The following is a 19,808-nucleotide window of genomic DNA, read 5'->3' on the forward strand; positions in this document are numbered from 1 at the left end:
GAGGGGTTATGGAAATTCATAAAATGGACAAAAACAAAGAGATTAAGAAACAGGTAAATGGAAATTGAAAATGAAGTTGGGTGCAATTAGCAGGTAGGTGCTATAAGGTTTTAAAGGGTGGCTGTCAATCTAACACAGGTGTTACATCAGGCAAAGATGCAAACAGGACAAATTGAAACAGGAGCAACAAAGAAAACAGGATCAATAGCGAATATTAAAGAACTAATATACTGAGATGTTGACTCAAAAGATTGGAAAAAGGGCTCAAAAAGGGAAATATGGGAACATACTATAAGGAGGATCATGAATACCTAATAGTCCCAATGCAAGATGATTGCTTAAATTTCCAGGCACTGATATTTAAATTTGCAAATATGTCAAGCCTGGAAAATAACAGAAAAATGTATGGATATTTCTTCATGGTTCTCACCACAGGAGTCTAATCCTATTCCATTGTTTGCTGACATGGAATAAAATGTTTTTGTGATTTGACAACAATATAAACCACTCTGAAGAGCTGTGAAAACACCTGAAGTTCTCTGGTGTTAAGTAGTTAAAAGTGTCCACGTGTGCAGGAATTTTAAATTACTTGTTTCAGATATCATTTTAAAAAAAATAAATGTTAGATGTGCCAATCAATATTTTTGCGTTTTACACATTTAATTATCCCAACACTTGATACCACTAAAATCAACAGAGGAAACAATATACAAGGAAAATACTTTCTAAATAAAGTTGCATACCAGCTGTTAGTGGTCTTAAATAATACCAACTACCAGGTAAACATACAGATTTTAGAATCAGATAAGACTGGATTTGAATGCTGGTCTTGCATTTATTAAATGTTTGACCTTAGGTAAGTAACTTAATTGCTAATAAACTTCAATCTTCTCTTCGGTAAATGCTAACAAATATTCCCCCCTCCTATGGTTAATTTGAGGTCTATCCCTATGAAATGATTTTTTAAAATGCAGAACAAAACATCTAGCCTATAGAAAGTACAAAGTTACATGCTAGATATTAGTTTCATTACCGTCATCATCACTACTACCACCACCACTGTCATCATATAAATAATCCAATACGACTTCAGAATCTTCTTCAAGAAGAAATTAGTCAGGCTTTATTTTTAATATTAATTGTAAGATAATGCTAAAGCCTGGCAGAAATATAATAACTTCTTTGGGGACATATTCAAATTATTAGAAGTTTTAAGTAAAACATTAATATAAAGATATACATAGAGAAGGTGGTAGTCAATTGCTTTTTCCTTTGTCTTCATATACAACTCTTTAAGTGGTTTTATATGAATGCTCTGTGAACAATGACCTTATTTAATTTATAAATATTAATAATGGGCCCCCCTTTTCCCTTTACTGTTGCAAAGAAAAAGACTCATTTGTACCAGGGAACTGGTTCTTGGTCACACATCAGTCTTAGGCAATCGATCTAGGTATGTCATTGTTGATGATGGTGTCTGGTGCAGTGTAACTGAAAGGTTTAATACCTTTAAAGTTCTGCACACTCTAAAGCAGTGTTTCAGCTGGGAAGCTGGAGGTAGGTAGTTTCATTATTAACTCATTTTACTTCTTACTCCTTTATTCCTTTCTTTTCTTTTTTCTTTCTTTCTTCCTTTTTTTTTTTTTTTTTGTTTCCTGAGTACATGTCTTTAACTCCCACTAATTGTAAGCTCCTTTAAATCAGGGACCCTGTATTATTTATTTCTTCCTTAATGTATCCAGCAGTGTCTGGTAAATAGTAGATGCTCAATAAATGTATGTTAAGTAAATTAAAGATAGGGGAGTTGTATTAAGAATAACATATAGAGTTTATTTAGTAATACTAGTTGGATTACAGTTATAGATAGACAAGATCCTTCAGGCATACTTAGGACAGGACAACCAAAAGATGCATTTTATTAAAAAATTTGGAATTTTCAGCGGTGATATCCTGAAAGATAATGTTGGGAGATAAGTCTTGCTCAGCTTATCCTAGCTCCTGTTAGATGTGTGACACTGAGTTACTGTGACTTCAGGTAATTTTTCTCTGCTTTCTTTTCCTCACTAGGGAGATGCAAGTAATAAGATCAAAGAATTGCACAGCACCTACTATGGGGCAACTTCACATGCATTAACTCATTTAAGACTCACAACTCTAAATTTGGGCACTTAGGGTACCCAAGATGGCACAGCCAGTGGCTAAACAGATTTGAAGCCAGGTTGTCTGCTTCTAGAGTACATGCTTTTAACTATTATCCATCACTTTTAAAATAAAAAACCTGAAGGGTATCTAGTACTGTACAAATGGCGTGTGTTTGTTCTCACCACTAGCCAGCCTTTAATAGATGATTTCTCTCCCAAACATCCCAGGAATAAAGTTCTATGGAAAAAAATCTTATATGATGGTTGCACAACTTGGTACATTTACTAAAAATCATTGAACGCATATGAGATATACAGATTTCAAACTTGTTTTTGGCTTCTCTTTTCCCAATTATAAGTGAAGTTCAGACTGACTGCACTTTTCTCCTCCCAAAAGCTTTCAATGTCTAATCTGATGATTCCACAACTTGGTAAGAGTTACCACTGAGCTTAATTATATTTCTCAGAATTAAGTGAGGCTTTGCCCAGGCTTTTAACAGATAAGTGTTGTGAAATTAATATTTTTAGACTCTTTGGTTTTAAGATGATATTGTGTGTATGGGGCCTGAAGAGAATATGGCGGAGCTAAGAGTATTCTAAATTGGTGTTTCATGCTGTCTCCTAAAGCCAGAGATCTGGGGGATGCCCAGGAGTCCTTTGTTTATATACCCTTTCAAAATAAAAGCAGTGATTGACACACCAGTTGTTGCAGAATAAAACTAAGACATCATCGATTTTACAGTCTATCACGGTCATCTCCTACCTATCCACCTGCGGTGTGTAACATCCTTTTGGGTCCTGACAAACACTCACTACTCCCTAGGGAACTATATACTCCATGACTCACAAAAGTCGCAAGTGAACCACTTAACAGTGAGCCTTTCCACTAGGAACATAAATTGCTTTTACTACCTTTATTATGTAATTCAGTTTTACTACACTCATCTATTACCTGAGATTTTGTTTTCTTGGATTTCTAAATGGACGTGTGAAAACAAAGCCATTACTCAATTGTCTCTTGGTTTGCTATAGAAAAAGAGTTTAAAAACTTGGGGCTTAAAAGAAGAGTGACTCTAAATTGTCTTTGATTGTCTTTATGTCTTCAGGACTCATTAACAATGATATTGTTATATTTCTATCTCAATTGTAAATCTTAAGGTATTTCAGTGGAGTAAAGATAAATAGTTCACTATGCTTATGTGAACTCCTGCTTTTTTGCCAAGTATTTGTTGGCATATTCTGTGCAATAGAATAGGAATAAAAAAACTAGACAAATTCAACTGGCCACCTCATTTTGATACCTCTGCTCTAAAGATGCTTCATTTGTGGAGTGTGGATGCTAATAAAAAATTTCCCTGCCCACTTCTTTGAGTGGAAGGAATGGGAAGCCAAGTGGGATTAAAGGTATTTATGTATTAGCATAAGAGTTTTCAGAAGAACGTTTTATAAAATAATTTATCAAGTAAAGTTGTATTTTGAAGCAAATTACAGATCTTCCTGAACTTACGATGGGCTTAAATTCCAATTAACCCATTGTAACTTGAAAATATGGTGAGTCAAAAATGCACTTAAAAGAAATGCACTTAATACACTTAATCTACTGAACATAATAGCTTAGCCTAGCCTGCCTTAAGCATGCTCAGAACACTTACACTGGCTTACGGTTTGCCAAAATCATCTAACACAAAGCCTATTCTATAACAAAGTGTTGAATATCTCATGTAATTTATTGAATACTGGATGGAAAGTGAAAAGCAGAATGGTTGTCTGGGTGCAAAATGGTTGTAAGTGTATTGGGTGCTTACCCTTGTGATCACGTGGCTGACTGGGACCTGAGGCTACTACTGCCCAGCATCATGAGAGAGCATCCTACTGCATATAGCTAGCCCAGGCAAAAAATAAAAATTCAAAATTCTAAGTGTAGTTTCTACTGAATGCATATTGCTTTTGCACCATCATAACGTTGAAAAATCGTAAGTGGAAACGTCATGAGTTGGGGACCTTATGTGTGTAATTTAAATAAAAATGCACTAAAATAGAAAGAGACTTCACATTTGAACATATGGTAAGAGTCACATGTACGGCAACAGTATTTGCACTTGAGTATTTATTCTTCAGTATCTGGGTATCCAAGCATGAAGAGTACCTTTAAACCCCAGCATTACCAATTATTATACTCTGTGCCTAGTACTCGACTAGGCACTTTACATTAGTTGCTTCCAAGTCTCCCCATGAAATGGAAGCACAAAGTGGTGAGGTAAATTGCTCAAAGTTGTGAAGCTGATAAAAAGTGGTGCCTTCTCATACAGCATGTCAGGAATGGCCGAGTGTTTATCATGGAAACGGTCTGTCTTTCCAATGAGACTAATTCTTTTTTTTTTTTTCCTAACATAAGCTTGTAAGTTGCATAACCCAGAGACTGTGTAGCCAACCAACCTAACAGTCTGCAGGGGAAAGTCCCCTGAAGTTGTGCAGGTTCCCTGAATACTGAAACTGATGAAGGCATGGTACAGTACTGTACCTTTGTAACGTGTGCACCTGATTTCTTAATTTTTAAATAGTAGTCGACTATGTTTCCAAAGAAGCTATCTGGTTTGGAAAATGATATTAATTTGAACCTAAAGAAAGAAGCATACAATTGTCATTAACGATTTTTAAAAAAGTTTCTTCCCATCTAGATGAAAAGAAAGTCATTTTGAAGGGCAATCAATTAACAGCTCAACTGAGAAAATAATGTGCTACTCTATCCCTGTCTGAGGGACTACTGCTGATGTTGGCTTCAAGTTTGGGCTGTCATTCATTCATTCATTCATTCATTCATTCATGGCACTACGACCACGTCCCTCTTTATGCTATTCTCCAAGCACTGTAACAATTAGCCGTGTGTGCCGTTTTCTACATTCATTCACTTGTTGGGCTGCTAACATCGTCTTTGTTGCTGCTGATTAGATCTCTTAGCAGGGTGCAGGCAAATGTTTAACAACTGGCTCTCTGTAAAAAGAATGAGTCTGAATTTGTAGCATTTGCTGATTACTATGGCAGAAATTACTCTCAACAAGGCTGCATCAAACAGAGGTCTTAGAACTTGGATGTGAGAAGTGATGCACACCATTAGCTCTCAGAGCACAGCTCAAATATATTCCTTTTCCATAAATGGTTCTCATATTGTGGTCCCTGGATCAGAGCATCTCCTGGAAATTTGTAGAAATGAACATATGGGGCTTATCTGAGATCTGAGTCACAAACTAGAGGTGCAGCCCAGTACTCTGTATTTTAACACACCTTTCAGGTGATTCTGGTGCTGGCTCTACACCACTGCCTGTATGCCTGGCCTTGTTAGCAGTATACATGTCTACAGGAAACCACGATCTTCTCTCAGATGTAAGAAATAAAATGAGACAATGTGCATGTCACTTTAGTTCTACTGGAAAATAAACAATTACTACATTTGGGTTTTCTTAAATGCACATCTTTGTTAATTACTACCTCTAAACATAATTCCATGAAATAATAGTTCTCATATCAATTCGTTTGAGACAATAATTGACATCTAAGGTCAAACATTTTATTTTTAATTTTTTTTTCCTTTTCTTTTTGGTTTTGAGGCTCTGAAATATAGACGTGGTACAGTGGAAAAGAACATCTTTGTTCCCAGGGTCTAGGGTCTCAGCCAGGACCACTCAAATGGCTGGGACCTGGAACAGCTGGGAGTTGGTAGGGCATAAGATCAAACATTTTAAACCAAAAAATATACTACAATAGAAACAATAATAATGGATGACAGTTTCCCCTAATTTAACAGATTACATTTTACTAAAATAAACAAAATACGTTTCCATCAGTGTTGAAAATTAACCAGGCAACTGAAACGAGGCACCTGATATATGACATTACTCCCATATGTGATGTTCCAATAGCACGTTAAATACTGCATAATTTGGGAAACAAAGTTTTACCAAGGTAAATCTTATATAACATAAAATCATGCAATTAACTGAACTCAAATTCTCTGATGTAAGGATATGTAAAAATATCCCCTTTGAAAAACATCAGTGTGATTTTTTTTTGGGCACACCATGTGGCTTGTGGGATCTTAGTTCCCTGACCAGGGATTGAACCCAGGCCCTTGGCAGTGAAAACACTGAGTCCTAACCACTGGACCACCAGGGAATTCCCTAGTGTGATGCGTTTTTAATAAAGTTATATAAAGTGGAAACACATCAAGATTTGAAAATTTAATTCAACCAAACAAAATATTTATTAAGCAACTTAGAGGAAATCTGATGGCAACAATATTATTGATGGATTTTGTTGTAATGATGGAGAAGTAGTACTTTTCATTAGAGTATGTATTCTAATAAGGCCTGAGCAAGGATAGAGGCATTTAGATAAATGCCAGAAAATTAGTAAGAGCAGAATTAAGACTTGGACAAACATCAAATTGAAGGTGAAAGAAAAAGGTTAAGAGTAACTTAATTTCACCTAAGATGACCAAGAAGATGGTGATGCCTCTCAATGAAATTAGGAATGCACAAGGGTGAAGCAAAGGAAATGAACTTAGTTTTGGACATTCTGAATTTATGATCCCAACAGCTAGTACTACCACTTACTATTTGGTATGCCTCATTCTAAATACTCCACATGTATCAAATCATAACATTCTTACCACAATCCTGCAAAGATGGAACTATGATTTATTATTTCCATTTACCAGGTGAGGACCAGAGAGCTTATGCAATCTGCCCAAGACACACAGTTAATAGATGGAAGAGCTGGGACTTGAATCAAGGCAGACTGTCTTTAGAGCACCTGCTCTTTTCTATTACTTCAATTTTAGTATTGAGTTGTAATGACATTCAAATGGTTCAAAACTCAGAATGATATAAAATGGTATTTATACACAAGTTGTGCCTCAGCCCCACTCTTTCCTCTCTATCCCTAGTTTTTTGCTTATGCAAGTACATGGAAATAAAAACACATATACTTATTTACCCACCTTTGACACTGTTCTGCCTTCCTTTTTTTTTTTTGCAGTATGCGGGCCTCTCACTGATGTGGCCTCTCCCACTGTGGAGCACAGGCTCCAGACGCGCAGACCCAGCGGCCATGGCTCACGGGTCCAGCCGCTCCACGGCACGTGGGGTCCTCCCGGACTGGGGCACGAACCCGCGTCCCCTGAATCGGCAGGCGGACTCCCAACCACTGCACCACCAGGGAAGCCCACTCTTATTTTTTTTGTATACTGAGCAATAGACCTTGGAAATCTTTCAATATCATAGATAGAGAACTTTCTTGTTCCCTCTTTCCCTCTCTCACTCCCTCTTTCTTTTTACAGCACATTCCATTGTGTGGCTGCCCCGGAGTTATTTAGTTAGAAACTTGGGTTATTTCCTAACTTTTGTTTTTACAACCACTGGCACAGTGAATTACCTTGTGCATATGTCATTTCTATGTCACAGGTATAACTTTAGGGTAAATTCCCAGTAGTGGGAAAGATGTTTCCAAGTTGCTCTCCATAGAAATTGTAAACAACATGTACTTCCAGTGTCAATGTATGAGAAGAGAGGATTCACTTTCAACTCTTGCTACACTCCAGAAAGAGACACCAAGAAGATTTTCCTCTATTGCTAGAAGGGAGACGGGAATGAAGACAAAGTGAGTGAGGAGTGAGGACAGAGCTGAGTGTAGAATTAAATCCTTGTAGTGGATTGATGGGGCAGGTGTTACATTATCATTTATAGATAAGGATTCTGAAACACATAAAAATTAAAGACCTTGCTAAAGTTTATATATAGTAATTGCCAAGCCTAGATTTGCACATACATCTCAGCCACTATGATTATTACTTGTTAAAAACTAGATTCTCCTGGTGTGTTGAAATAATTTAATGTTCTCAGTAGCCCCTATTTCACAAAAGCATTTTAAAATGTCAATTGGAATACTACTATATTCATATATTATATATATATATACATATATATATATATATATATATATATATATATATATAGTATCCATATATTGTATCCACATCAATCAATTAATCAATCATCTCTCTATCTGAATTCTCGGTGGTTGTTGCTTCTTTTCTTTAACTTAAAAATAATGCACTGGGAATTCCCTGGTGGCACAGTGGTTAAGAATCTACCTGCCAATGCAGGGGACACGGGTTTGATCCCTGCTCCGGGAAGATCTCACACGCCGCGGAGCAACTAAGCCCGCAAGCCACAATTACTGAGCCCATGAGCCACTACTACTGAAGCCCGCGTGCCTAGAGCCCGTGCTCCACAACAAGAGAAGCCACTACAATGAGAAGCCCACGCACCTCAATGAAGAGTAGCCTCCACTCACTGCAACTAGAGAAAGCCCGCATGCAGTAACGACCCAACGCAGCCAAAAATAAATTTCTTTAAAAAAATAGAAATAATGCACTAACTTTTGTTGATTGTTGTGCCATAAACTAAAAAGCAAGAAATAAATAAAAGTTATGTTTGCTCTGGACCTCAAAACAGATGTCTCCATTAGATGGTCTGCAAGCAGAAACATCTACTTCTGGTTCATAACAAAAAGTGTGTGATGTGATATTATCCTTTTTTACAGATGTTACAGGGTATCCTCTATTGTTAGGCAAAAATGGTGATGAACATAAACTCAAAATAAACTCTTTAGAGTAAATCCTCATTTGGATATAATCACTTGGGTTTTTACAACTTATCTAGAAATATTTTAAGTACATTTTATGTGAACACTAGCTTTAGTAAGTCAACTCCAAGAACTTTCACTATGGTTCCTGACAGTTCTATGCTGTTTCATTGCATAAAACAAAACAAACACACAAAATACCAAAAATGAACCATAAGATCAATATTCTGAAATCTTTTTATGAGCGGAAACAAATTGAGGCTATAACATTTAAGGCCTAGCAACATTTAAAATATTGGCACTAATTCATCACCATTTAGAGATGAAGTAACTATTATATTCTGCTTGGAAACCAATAATTATGTGTTTGTTTCCATGCTCTAAATATTTCCAAGTGAGTTAGCTTATCACCAAAAGGACTTACTGAATTCCATTCATGGCTACAATGGGCATCCAATTTCCCAGAACCATTATGAAAGGTTAAATAACATGTGAAGCATACTGAAAATACATAAGTATAATATCAAGATCATAAAGGCCAGTATCTCCATTTTATGTCTCTATCAATGGCCACAAACATTTACCCAGCATGTTTGGGCTACAAATGTGTTTTGTTTGCCACATATGGTATTTAAAAAAGGTGTGAATCCATACTGAAGGAGGGAAAACTTTATATTTAAAAAAGCCAAATTTCTGTCTTTTCTTGAAAAATCACAAGTTCTGGCAAAACCTGGGCACACATTTTCACATGGAAGCATTCAGGGAGACCTGAGCAGATGTGGTCTAGTCCTGTTTTGACAAAGATTTGCTTTTAGTTCACTCCGGTCATAACCACTCCTATTATATTGTCAACACCAAGGCTATCTGTAACAGGGGAGTGTTTCTCTAAAAGCTTAAAATCTTTTCAAGAATAAAAGGATGAGAGAATATTCTTTTCCTGCAATTAGCCAGTTCAGTTCATTTAAGATATCTGCCTGGATAAACGGACTGCCTATAACTTTGTGACCTTTCTCTAAATGGCAGCAGTTATTTGTACATGTGAAGAAATCAACTAGGTAAATTGTCTGCAGGGCAACTGGTGTTGAGATGCAACAGAGGGGCTCTGAAGGTTAGTCTTATGCAAAAAGCACACTTTCAGGAAAATCCCACCCCGTGAATCCCACCCCATTCACGTCTTCAATATATCATCACTACCATAGTATTATCATAAAACTTCCAACAGAATGATCAGATAATACACATCTTGTAGTTGTCCATTGGCTTATTACGTGTAAGCTTCCTAAAGGCAGGAGCTCTGTTGCAGAAAGCTTAGAACAGTACCTGGAGCATAGTAGGTGCTCGATAATTATGTGTTGAATGAATAGTAACTTTAAATTTGTCCCTGTGCTGGGTATCCTGCAGCTGTTTCTCTAGGGCTACTCTCCACCTGTCTTCAGCCTGTTCTGAGCCCTGGGAGGCTCATGTGTGAGCTATATTACTGAGATCAGTGGGTTCCTTGTTTTCTGGCATCTGATTTGGCCAGAGGGAAGCAGGGGTACAGCTGATTTTTGGGATCAGGTATTTAAAACCCTGGTTCCTTCCTGAGCTCCTGTCACACAGTCCTCTCCACAATTCCTTTTCTGAGCATCGATTTCCATAACTGCTGACTCCCCTCTCTCCTTCAAGCCCATGGACACTAGCAGTATACCTAGTTACTAGCTCCAGATTACTATACTGTCCCAACCAATCTTTGTACAGTCCTCTTATAAATCTCTCCTGAATTATACAACTTGAGTATGCTGTGTGTTACTGCCAGGCCTCTAACACACCTATCATAAAGTCTGCTGTAGCCAAATTATTCCCTCCCGTCCCCATGACACAATAAGAGAGGAGAAACAGTTCTGCATTAAGCAATTATTTTCACCTTTACCAGTAACTGACAGATCTTCACCTGTAAATGGCAGAAGCTGGGTGGGAGCCGGTGTCATAGCTGGCACGAACACGTCCCCGGTATAGCTCTACAGCGATATGGTCTTTGTCACCCTTATACAAGAGGATTCCACTATCTTCATCTGTGGCAATCTAGTGGGAAGTAACCTTGACATTAGTAGGACAAACAGTCATCCAGACATATTTCATTAAGAAGAAACAAGACTTCTTAGTAATGTGTTTTTTACTATGGTTTATTTCTTCTTTATGGCTCTGATAAAATACTAATGCACATTGAAATGATTACTTGAAAGATGACCTATTCCTGGATTACTCTGTTGCAAATAAATTAATAAAGAACTTCAAAAGGCTCTTTTTACATTCATGAACTTATATATTTACTCTCTTTCTGCATATTGGCAATGATAAAGCTTAAAGATTCATGTCCTACGAAATATGCAAAAACAAGGACATCACATACTTCAGCAAATTAAAATTGAAAGATATTTTCCATACCATTAGAGTTCACAGTGTTTAAAGTAAATCAAGCTATCCCCCTTAGATATCAAACTATATTGTCTAAGCAGAGAATGATAAAATCTAATCAGGAACAAAGTGATCACATTTCCGTTCTGTTAAAAAGAACAATAAGAAGTACTTAAGTTAACATCACTGAATGTGCTTAGAATTTCTTTTGCTGGAGATTTTCACTTACCTGCTTTTTGCTCCTGTCATGGGCTTCATTTATGGCATATGTGAAATGTGACTGCATTGAGCAAGATGGATTTTCATATTACATGTTAAATTATGGTGTGACCAGGGGAAAATCTCTGTTTTTATCCTTCTTTCTGACTTTTCCGGGGTTTTGAAGGACCAGCTCAGTAAAAGTTAGGACTTAAACCCGAACACCACTGGGTACTTCTCATAACAAGATGGGTGGCAAACGCTGGAAGTTAGGGGGCCAGGCTTTTTTAAAGAAGGCTGGTCTGCCTTCCAGGGTCCCATTCCTCACGACTTCTCAAGAAACTCCTGCCCCTCACTGAAGTGCTAGGGTAAACCAAATATGGAATGGGTTTTATAGGAAATTGGTTACACTTCTTTGAATTCAAAACAAAACAAATATGCAGCCCCAATTTGCCCCAGGTACCCTAAATTTATCACCTTAATCTACCCTAATCTTGTTTATAGGGGTTTGAATGACTTGCTCAAAGGTACACAGTGGGGCTTCCCTGGTGGCGCAGTGGTTGAGAGTCCGCCTGCAGATGCAGGGAACACGGGTTTGTGCCCTGGTCCGGGAAGATCCCACATGCCGCGGAGCGGCTGGGCCCGTGAGCCATGGCTGCTGAGCCTGTGCGTCCGGAGCCTGTGCTCCGCAACGGGAGAGGCCACAACAGTGAGAGGCCCGTGTACAGCAAAAAAAAAAAAAAAAAAAAAGGTACACGGTGACTTGGTGGGAAGACTTAAGATAATACTTGAGTTTGTCAATTTCATATCGAAGTTAAAAGACACTTGCTGACACTTCTGCCAAGGTGTGTTCTGTCTCACCTGTGCTGTTCTCAGCTGCAGGTTTCCTAACGAAAGCTCCCCCAGCACCCGCCCCCGCCCCGCTACTGTGCAGAACCTGAACTGCAGAGCCATAAAAATAAATGAATAAAATGCCATTACCTGAGCGCAAAGCAAAGAGAGAGATTTTGTTGCTTTGTCTCTGTGTGTGTTTTATATGATCAAGTAGTGAATAAAAATACTTAGTGCCCATTTAGTTTTGAAAGATACAAATGTTAGAGAGAATAATAATAGAAGCTTTTCATACAAGTAGCATTTTCTGTCATTGTGCTATGCAGTATGTAACTGTCTATTTAAGAAATAATACCACTCACAAACCACAACGTACGTTTATATTTGGCAGCTGAGTTGGTTTCAAATGAGATTAGCTCTTGGTAGTGGGGGAATCTTACCTGAAGAGTGATGTTTGTTTGAGGCCGAACCTTGGCAGAAGGGATCTGAAGATAAGACTCTTTGTTTACAAAGTTCACACTGACCAATTTTTCACACTTCTCTCCCTGGTAGCCAGGCAAACACTGGCATATTGGCTCATTTATCCTGATGATGCACTGAGCTCCATTCTGACAATCAAAATTATCACAGGGGCTGGTACGAGGGAGAACCATGGGCGGAGAAAACTCACAAAACAAGCCACTGAAGAATAAACAGAGAAAATACTTAATTAGACGTTACTTAATTGCCAATATGAATTGAGCCCTGTAACACCTAACTCTAAATACAAATGTGTACTTGCACTTTTACCTGTAACCTTCGGGGCAGATGCATGTATAACTGTTCACTGCATCAGTGCAGTGGGCTCCATTTTTACACTTGTTATCTTGGCAGTCATCAAAGTCAATGTCACAGTGTTCGCCTATGTATCCTGGCGTGCAGTCACATCTGTTTGAGCAAGCAGGTATATAGTTTCAAACCCAACTGAGCCAAAGTAAGTAAAAGAGTTGCATTTCATCTAGGAAACAACTGGTGCTGTCTTTGCAAAAACATATTTAGAACAGGCTCATAAAGTTTAAAAATTAACAGATGCCTAGACAATAGTACTGATCTGCAAAGTATTCCATGGTTTCTCACTGTGGTCTCTCAGAGGAACAGCAATTTCCCCTCTCTGATGACAATGAGCATCCACAATCCAAATAAGAATAGACTAATCGCACCAGCGTTTGTCCCTCCCTTCTTCTCCCACTTTATCTGCCCGTGGTGTCCTCTATTTTCAGCTGTCTAATTCATTTGAGCTGCTGACATGATAAAAGTGCTGTGTTATAAAATTTATTAAGAGTATTAAGCATATTTTAAGAACAATTAACATTTAAAAATTTCCAACAGAGACTGGGTGCATTACAGTAAAATATAATTTTATGAAAAGCAAATATGTTAGCATTGGATACCCTAATTCACCATGAATCCATATTATCATTATGGCAGAATGGTGGCTGACCTAACTGAGTGGGGTAGGGGAACTGATACAAAATTCCTGGGACCCATCCCCGGACAGCTTTTCAGCCTGTTCACTCTGGTGGTGTGGGACAGAAGGGGTCTCGGCTGCACTGATGGTGAAGAACCAGGGATAATAATACAGCTGATGTTCTTTGAGCGCTTTGTTTCAGGCCCTGTTCTAATCATTTTGCATTATGGACTCATTGAATTCTCTCCACAGCCCTGTGACATCAGTGATACCATGACTCCACTCTACAGGTGAGGAAACAAGGCACAAATTGGTTAAATGCCTTGCCCAAGGACATCCAGCTTGTAAGTGCTACAGCCAGGAACTGAACCCAAGCAATCTGACAAGAAAGCCTGAATTTCTAACCACTGCCCTGTACCATTAGGTAATTAATTACTCAGGGTTCCCTTTAAAATCTCTTTTACCAGTGCTGACCATTGGAATGTCTAGCTATGACACCAAGGATGCAGGATTTTAAGGGTGCCCAAGGAAAAGCAATATGGCACATGCAGTGGTTAGTAAACTATGCTTTGTGGAGCAACAGGGGACCATGGAACCCCTAAAGATATGGCCATAGATGGGGAGGGGGGCCTCTGTCAGCTTCTCTCTGCACTGCCCCGCCCAAACAATACTCTCCTGCTGTGATTTATTAGTTTTACACATTGGGCTTCCATAAGTGTTTCTGTTTGAGGTTTAAGAAAGGGTTCACTGACTTAAAAAAAAAACAAATAAACCAGGAAATTATGTTTTAGCCTTATAGAATTTGGACTTTGCAATTAGGCAGAAGAACTGTGTTCATATTCTGGTTTCATCCTTAAGTGTATGTAATCTTGACTACATTACTTCATCTCTCTAAGTGTTCCTTTCCTCATCTGTAATATGTATATAATAATTTCCATCTCATAGGTTTGTTAAAAGATTAAATAAAAACACTATCTACAAAATAATTACTATAGTAGTTAATATATAATGCATGATCAATAAATGGTAGGTTTAAAAAATAATTCTATGTAAGTTTTTATAATTCTAAATAAAGTATTTATGGTTTAGACTGTACTAATTATTCAATTTCCTATTTCAAAACCATTAGGATTTAAGTGAATGAGGATAATTAAAAACACCCTAGTGAATGTGGATATTATTGAATGCCAAGGGTTTTGCCTAAAAAATGCAAAATCAGGATTTAAGAGTTACTGGAGAAATGATGAATTAATAAGATAAATGGGAGTATATACCCTCTAAGGGTAACACAGACTTTTAGCTCTGTGTGTATGAATTAAGAAATAAAATGAGCTCACTGCATCAGCATGCTTGCTCTAGAGCCAGTGGTTTTAATGCTAAATCGTAACAAAGCAAACAAGTCTGAAGTTAAATGGATTCTAAGTGGCCATAGACATTCTCAACAAGATGGACGGGGCCTGAGAAAAGGGCTTCCATCAATGTTAATGTGACCAGAGCTGCTCAAGTACAGAGCATTAAAAGAAAGAAGAAATGCTTTGAAACACTCTGAATTATTTACCTGAGAAAAGAAATCAAAGTAAAAGATAAGAGAACCACGTATTCACCATAGTGGCTGTTTAAGAGCTATTTTATATTCTTTTCTCTACAGATACTGTTTTCCGAGCCCATTAGGACTTGGAGTTACATTATGAGCAACATTTTTGTCTTTCTTTGGCTCCTTAAACCGAGTTTCAAAACAGGAAGAAAATATTTAATTAAGAATTCCTTAAAGCTTGTATTATCAATAAAACATATCACATTCCCTGAACTCTGGCAAGGAATGAGGAAGAGAGCAAAGAATATAAAATATACTGTTTAGAAGCCCCAAAGCTGACTAAGTAAGATGCATGCTTGAAAATACTGCTTATGGCATATCATGGCCTAAAAATATCTCAAAACAATTTAGGATATTTATGAGGTATATAATAAAGCAAGAAAAGTGAAACCAGCTCTGTTAGCTTAGTAGTAAGAAAATGTAGCTGAAGTTAACAGTACATCCTGTCCAAACAATATTTGTCAGTAGAAATTTTCTTTAGCAGCTTCATATAGTCTTGGTTTTTAAGTCCATTTATTTTTTGCAACTCCCTTTGTCACAGTGTGTGATTATTTATAATATGGGAGTCATAGCAAATGCTATGACTTAACCTGTTTTCTGCTAAACTACATAAAACTCACAAATCACTGATGAAAACAATGGGTTCCCAAATCAGCTAATCCATAATCTAGTAAGATGCACTATAAAAAGTGTGCGATCTAATTGATAGTAATAGAAGATACTGAATTAATCGTTAGTCTTTTTGAAGATGAACTACTCAGTTTTTAATGGTTTCCGGTAAGTGTTACTAATACTTTATCTTGTAATTACAATGCACAAAGCTTATCCAGCAGATAGGCAGTTCTGGAAAACCATCTGCTTTACTGGCCAATTTCTCTAAGAAATGATAACAGTTGTTGCCTAAATGACTGCCGTTCAGTTTGCCAAATTCATTGTGCGCAGATCAAAGACAATATGAATTAAAATAATTTACATACAGTATTTGGATGAACAAAATGCAATACAGGATTTTGTATAAAATAAAGATTTCAATAAGACTTTTGTTTTTTCCACAGAGGGTTGTAAACTAAAATATAATGAAAAATAGAATCAAATATATTCTTTTCTTTCCCAAAAAGGCATCAAATGGAATCAGCAGGTGCTGCAACTGAATCTGTATATTCTAAAATAATGAATTTTAAATCAAATTGAATCAAAAACTGTTCTCTAAATAAAACTTGAGAATAAATATTTTATTCTGATTGGTCTTTGAAAGTCAGGTGTGGTCAGGTGATACTGACCCCACCTCTCATTCAACTAAGGATGTCTGATAATCGGTTGACAAGTATTAATATGTTAGAGTCCCATGGGAAAAGAATTTGAAAAAAGAATAGATACACCTATATGTATAACTGAATCACTTTGTTGTATACCTGAAACTAACAAAACATTGTTCATCAACTACACTCCAATATAAAATAAAATTTTAAAAATTGTTAGAGTCCCAGCTCTAATCCCATATACTCTTATAAAACTGTTCCTGACTGGAGTAATTTTTAATTCTCTGAATCCTATGGCAACTAAGCCTGAGTCATTTCACTGAGAAGATAAAGAATGGGAGAGTGAGTAGCTATAAAGTGCCACAAAAACATAAGATGGTAACATTACTCATGCCCTGACCCATGGCAGGTGCTCAATAAATATTGGGTAAAGAAACCAGTAATGCTATTTGCTAGTTGTCTCTTGTAGGCACACCTCAACCTGAACCCTACAGTGTCATTTCTGAGAACCCAGCTTACCTTCTGTAACAAATCAACAGTAATGGTCATAAAGTATAAAGCTTCTTAGAGGTAACCTGCAGTAGAACAATCACCCAAATGGGAAGTATAAAAACCAGCTCCAGCTCTGCCAGTTAACAACACTGAGACCTCTGGACAGCCACCAACCTCTCTTGGTTGTGGTTTCCTCATGTTTAAAGTGAAGAATTTGGACCAGATGATTTCTAATCTACAGCCTAAGAAGAGAAGTTGCTGTTGATAGACCCTTAAAATATTTCAGAATTGTGGCAAAGGAATAATTTCATTTGATACCAAACATACTTCAGGAAGATTGCTACCTGGTGTGACTGTGTGTTTTATCATCCCACACAACACACACGTGTGTGAAGGAGACACTATTAATAATTACACTGAGACAACAGGCATAAACGGATATTGTACTGAGGCAACCTGGGACATATGGTCACTCTGTCTTCCTCCTCTTGGGTAAAGTACTGTTGCATAAGAAAACATTTTCAGTTACATTAAATGAAACTCCCTATTTTACCACAGACTTCCATTCAGATAATAAAGTCCCTAGTAGTTATTATGAATTTATTTGCCCTCCAAATAAATTTAATTAAAAATAGCCAAAGGCTATTTTATTCCATACATGACTTTCCAGGAAAAGTCACAAAACAAAAGGAAACATTTTCTTTTCTTTGGTGTACTAAAAAAGGCCCACGCTGTAGATAAATATTTGTAAAAATTCCATTGACACTGGAGAGTATGTCAGCTAAGTCCTGAGGAAAGGTGTGAAGCTAGGTCCTGAAAGAAGAGGGTTCCTTAAAGAAAGGCCCTCCTTCCCCAATTGTGAGCCCCAAAGCAGCCTCGGACTTACTTGAATCCCTTTGGCGTCAGGATGCACTTGGAGTCATGTTGGCAGGGGTTCAGGTCCTGAGCACAGAAGTCCAGCTTCTCCTCACACAACTCACCTGTTAACATGGCAAACGGTGTTAGGTCATAGACAAAGGTTAACAGGTTTCCTGCCAGCAGGATGTGTCATGGGTCTGAGAGGTAAGTATAGCTTGTGATTGGAAAAAATAAAAAATCACAAGACATGGAAGCAGAAGATCTGAAATGCTGGTTCTGCGCTAAATAGTCTTATGATTTGGGACAACACAGCTATTGTTATCTGTGACTAATAGGAGTTCCTTTAGAATGTACTATTGGAGAAGGAAATCTGAATGCTTTTCATTTTTATTCTTTTATTATTATTATTTTTAAATTGTGGACTTTTTATTGGGGTATAACATATATCCATAAGATAAATGAACAGCTAATAAAGAGTCACAAACTGAACTCACAGTCATGTAACCAGCATCCATATCCCAAAACACACCATTGACCATCACTCCAGAGGCCCAACCCCAAGGGTAAGTAACCACTAACACTACCCTGAGAGGACCACAGATTATTTGCACCTGTTTTTGAACTTGACATAAATAGAATCATTTGGCATGTACCCCTTTATGTCTGGCTTATTCTGTTGTTTTATGTTTGAAAAGATAATCCTCAAATCTTCACAGTCTCCAAGGTTCTATAAGTCTAGAAGAAAAAGACTTTTATGACTTATTGCAACAGCTCAACAGTATACTCCTCAGCTACATCCGTCACGACAGAAAAAAGCAAAAGGAGAATCAATCTAGATAGAGCGTACACTTCTTTCTATCAGCTAGCTTATAAAGAATAATTGTCATCCATAAATGAGAGCTACAAGCATAACCATGAAGATTCTAGACACACTTTTTTGAATTGCATGTCCAATTATCTGTTAGGAAATTTCTTCATTTATAAATAACATGGTTGTATTTTATTTTCAGGTACATTAGGCCAAATATGATTTTCGGTGAGAACACTTTCCCAATCATTGCATGAGATTTTGTGGTGACTGGAAAGATGTAAAATGAAAAAGTTCTCTCCTTTTCTACCTTACCTTTAAATTAGTTTTTAATTATTTTATATGTAATAAATGAATGAATAAAGTGATACATCTATATGCAGCTGTTGTTCATTTCCAAGAAACTATTAGAACTTTGTTCAAAGTGTGTGGATTTAAAGAAACATAGGTTAAAAAATCAGGAGTCTGCAGCAAACCTCTTTGTTATAAGACTGTCCTTTTAAGGTAATACTTTGCTAACTGGTAGAAATAGTTGCTTAACAACTAAATGTGGCAAATCATTTACACTTAAAGGATCTTTTTCAGTGATTTAAATATATAAATGTACTAAGCTAGGTATTACGTCAGTGTGATGCATGATAAGTTAGGGTTTTTTTCTGTCTCTTAAAGAGAACTAATTGTACTAAAAGTCTCATATATTTCTTTTATAAGAAGCATTTCTGTGTCTGTAAATCTGTGACATAAAAATTTTTTATCAACATATACCTATACCTAATGAGCTATTTTTAAACAGGGTTTACTTAAAGCATCTTACATTCAATTATTATTACTTTAAGTAATACACCTTGATAGGATGTATTTATAATGATAGGATGTTATAATTTGTCAGCCTATCATGATGAAATCACTTTCAGTTTTCTAATCAAATCTACCTGGTTGGATAAAGGCTGTTTATAGTAGTCTATATCCAAGGCAGTTTAAATATCATTCTATGTATTCTTCACTTTATACCCAAATAAGAAATCATTTAAAAAATGATATGAAAGGGGGGGATGCTTTACTTCTTATTCATTTTGATCTAATCCAATCCAATCCAATCTAAACCATAGTTCATAAGGATTTACTATATGATGAGAGCAGTATG

The 19,808-nt window shown here is 36.9% G+C and overlaps 1 protein-coding gene across 2 annotated transcripts in view; it reads right to left on the reverse strand.

Annotated features, from left to right (window-relative positions):
• SLIT2 (slit guidance ligand 2) overlaps window positions 1–19,808 on the reverse strand; it is a 378,953-nt gene that overhangs the window by 9,487 nt on the left and 349,658 nt on the right. For both annotated transcript variants that reach the window (XM_081253775.1, XM_081253774.1), the window contains 4 exons: window positions 17,885–17,978; window positions 12,996–13,133; window positions 12,647–12,887; window positions 10,714–10,844 (listed from right to left, as the gene is read on the reverse strand). In XM_081253775.1, the coding sequence (XP_081109901.1) occupies window positions 10,714–10,844; window positions 12,647–12,887; window positions 12,996–13,133; window positions 17,885–17,978 (604 nt within the window). The remainder of the gene's footprint in view (window positions 1–10,713; window positions 10,845–12,646; window positions 12,888–12,995; window positions 13,134–17,884; window positions 17,979–19,808) is intronic.

This window comes from Mesoplodon bidens (genome assembly GCF_964165515.1).
Source record: "Mesoplodon bidens genome assembly, chromosome: 1".
Taxonomy (NCBI): Eukaryota; Metazoa; Chordata; class Mammalia; order Artiodactyla; family Ziphiidae; genus Mesoplodon; species Mesoplodon bidens.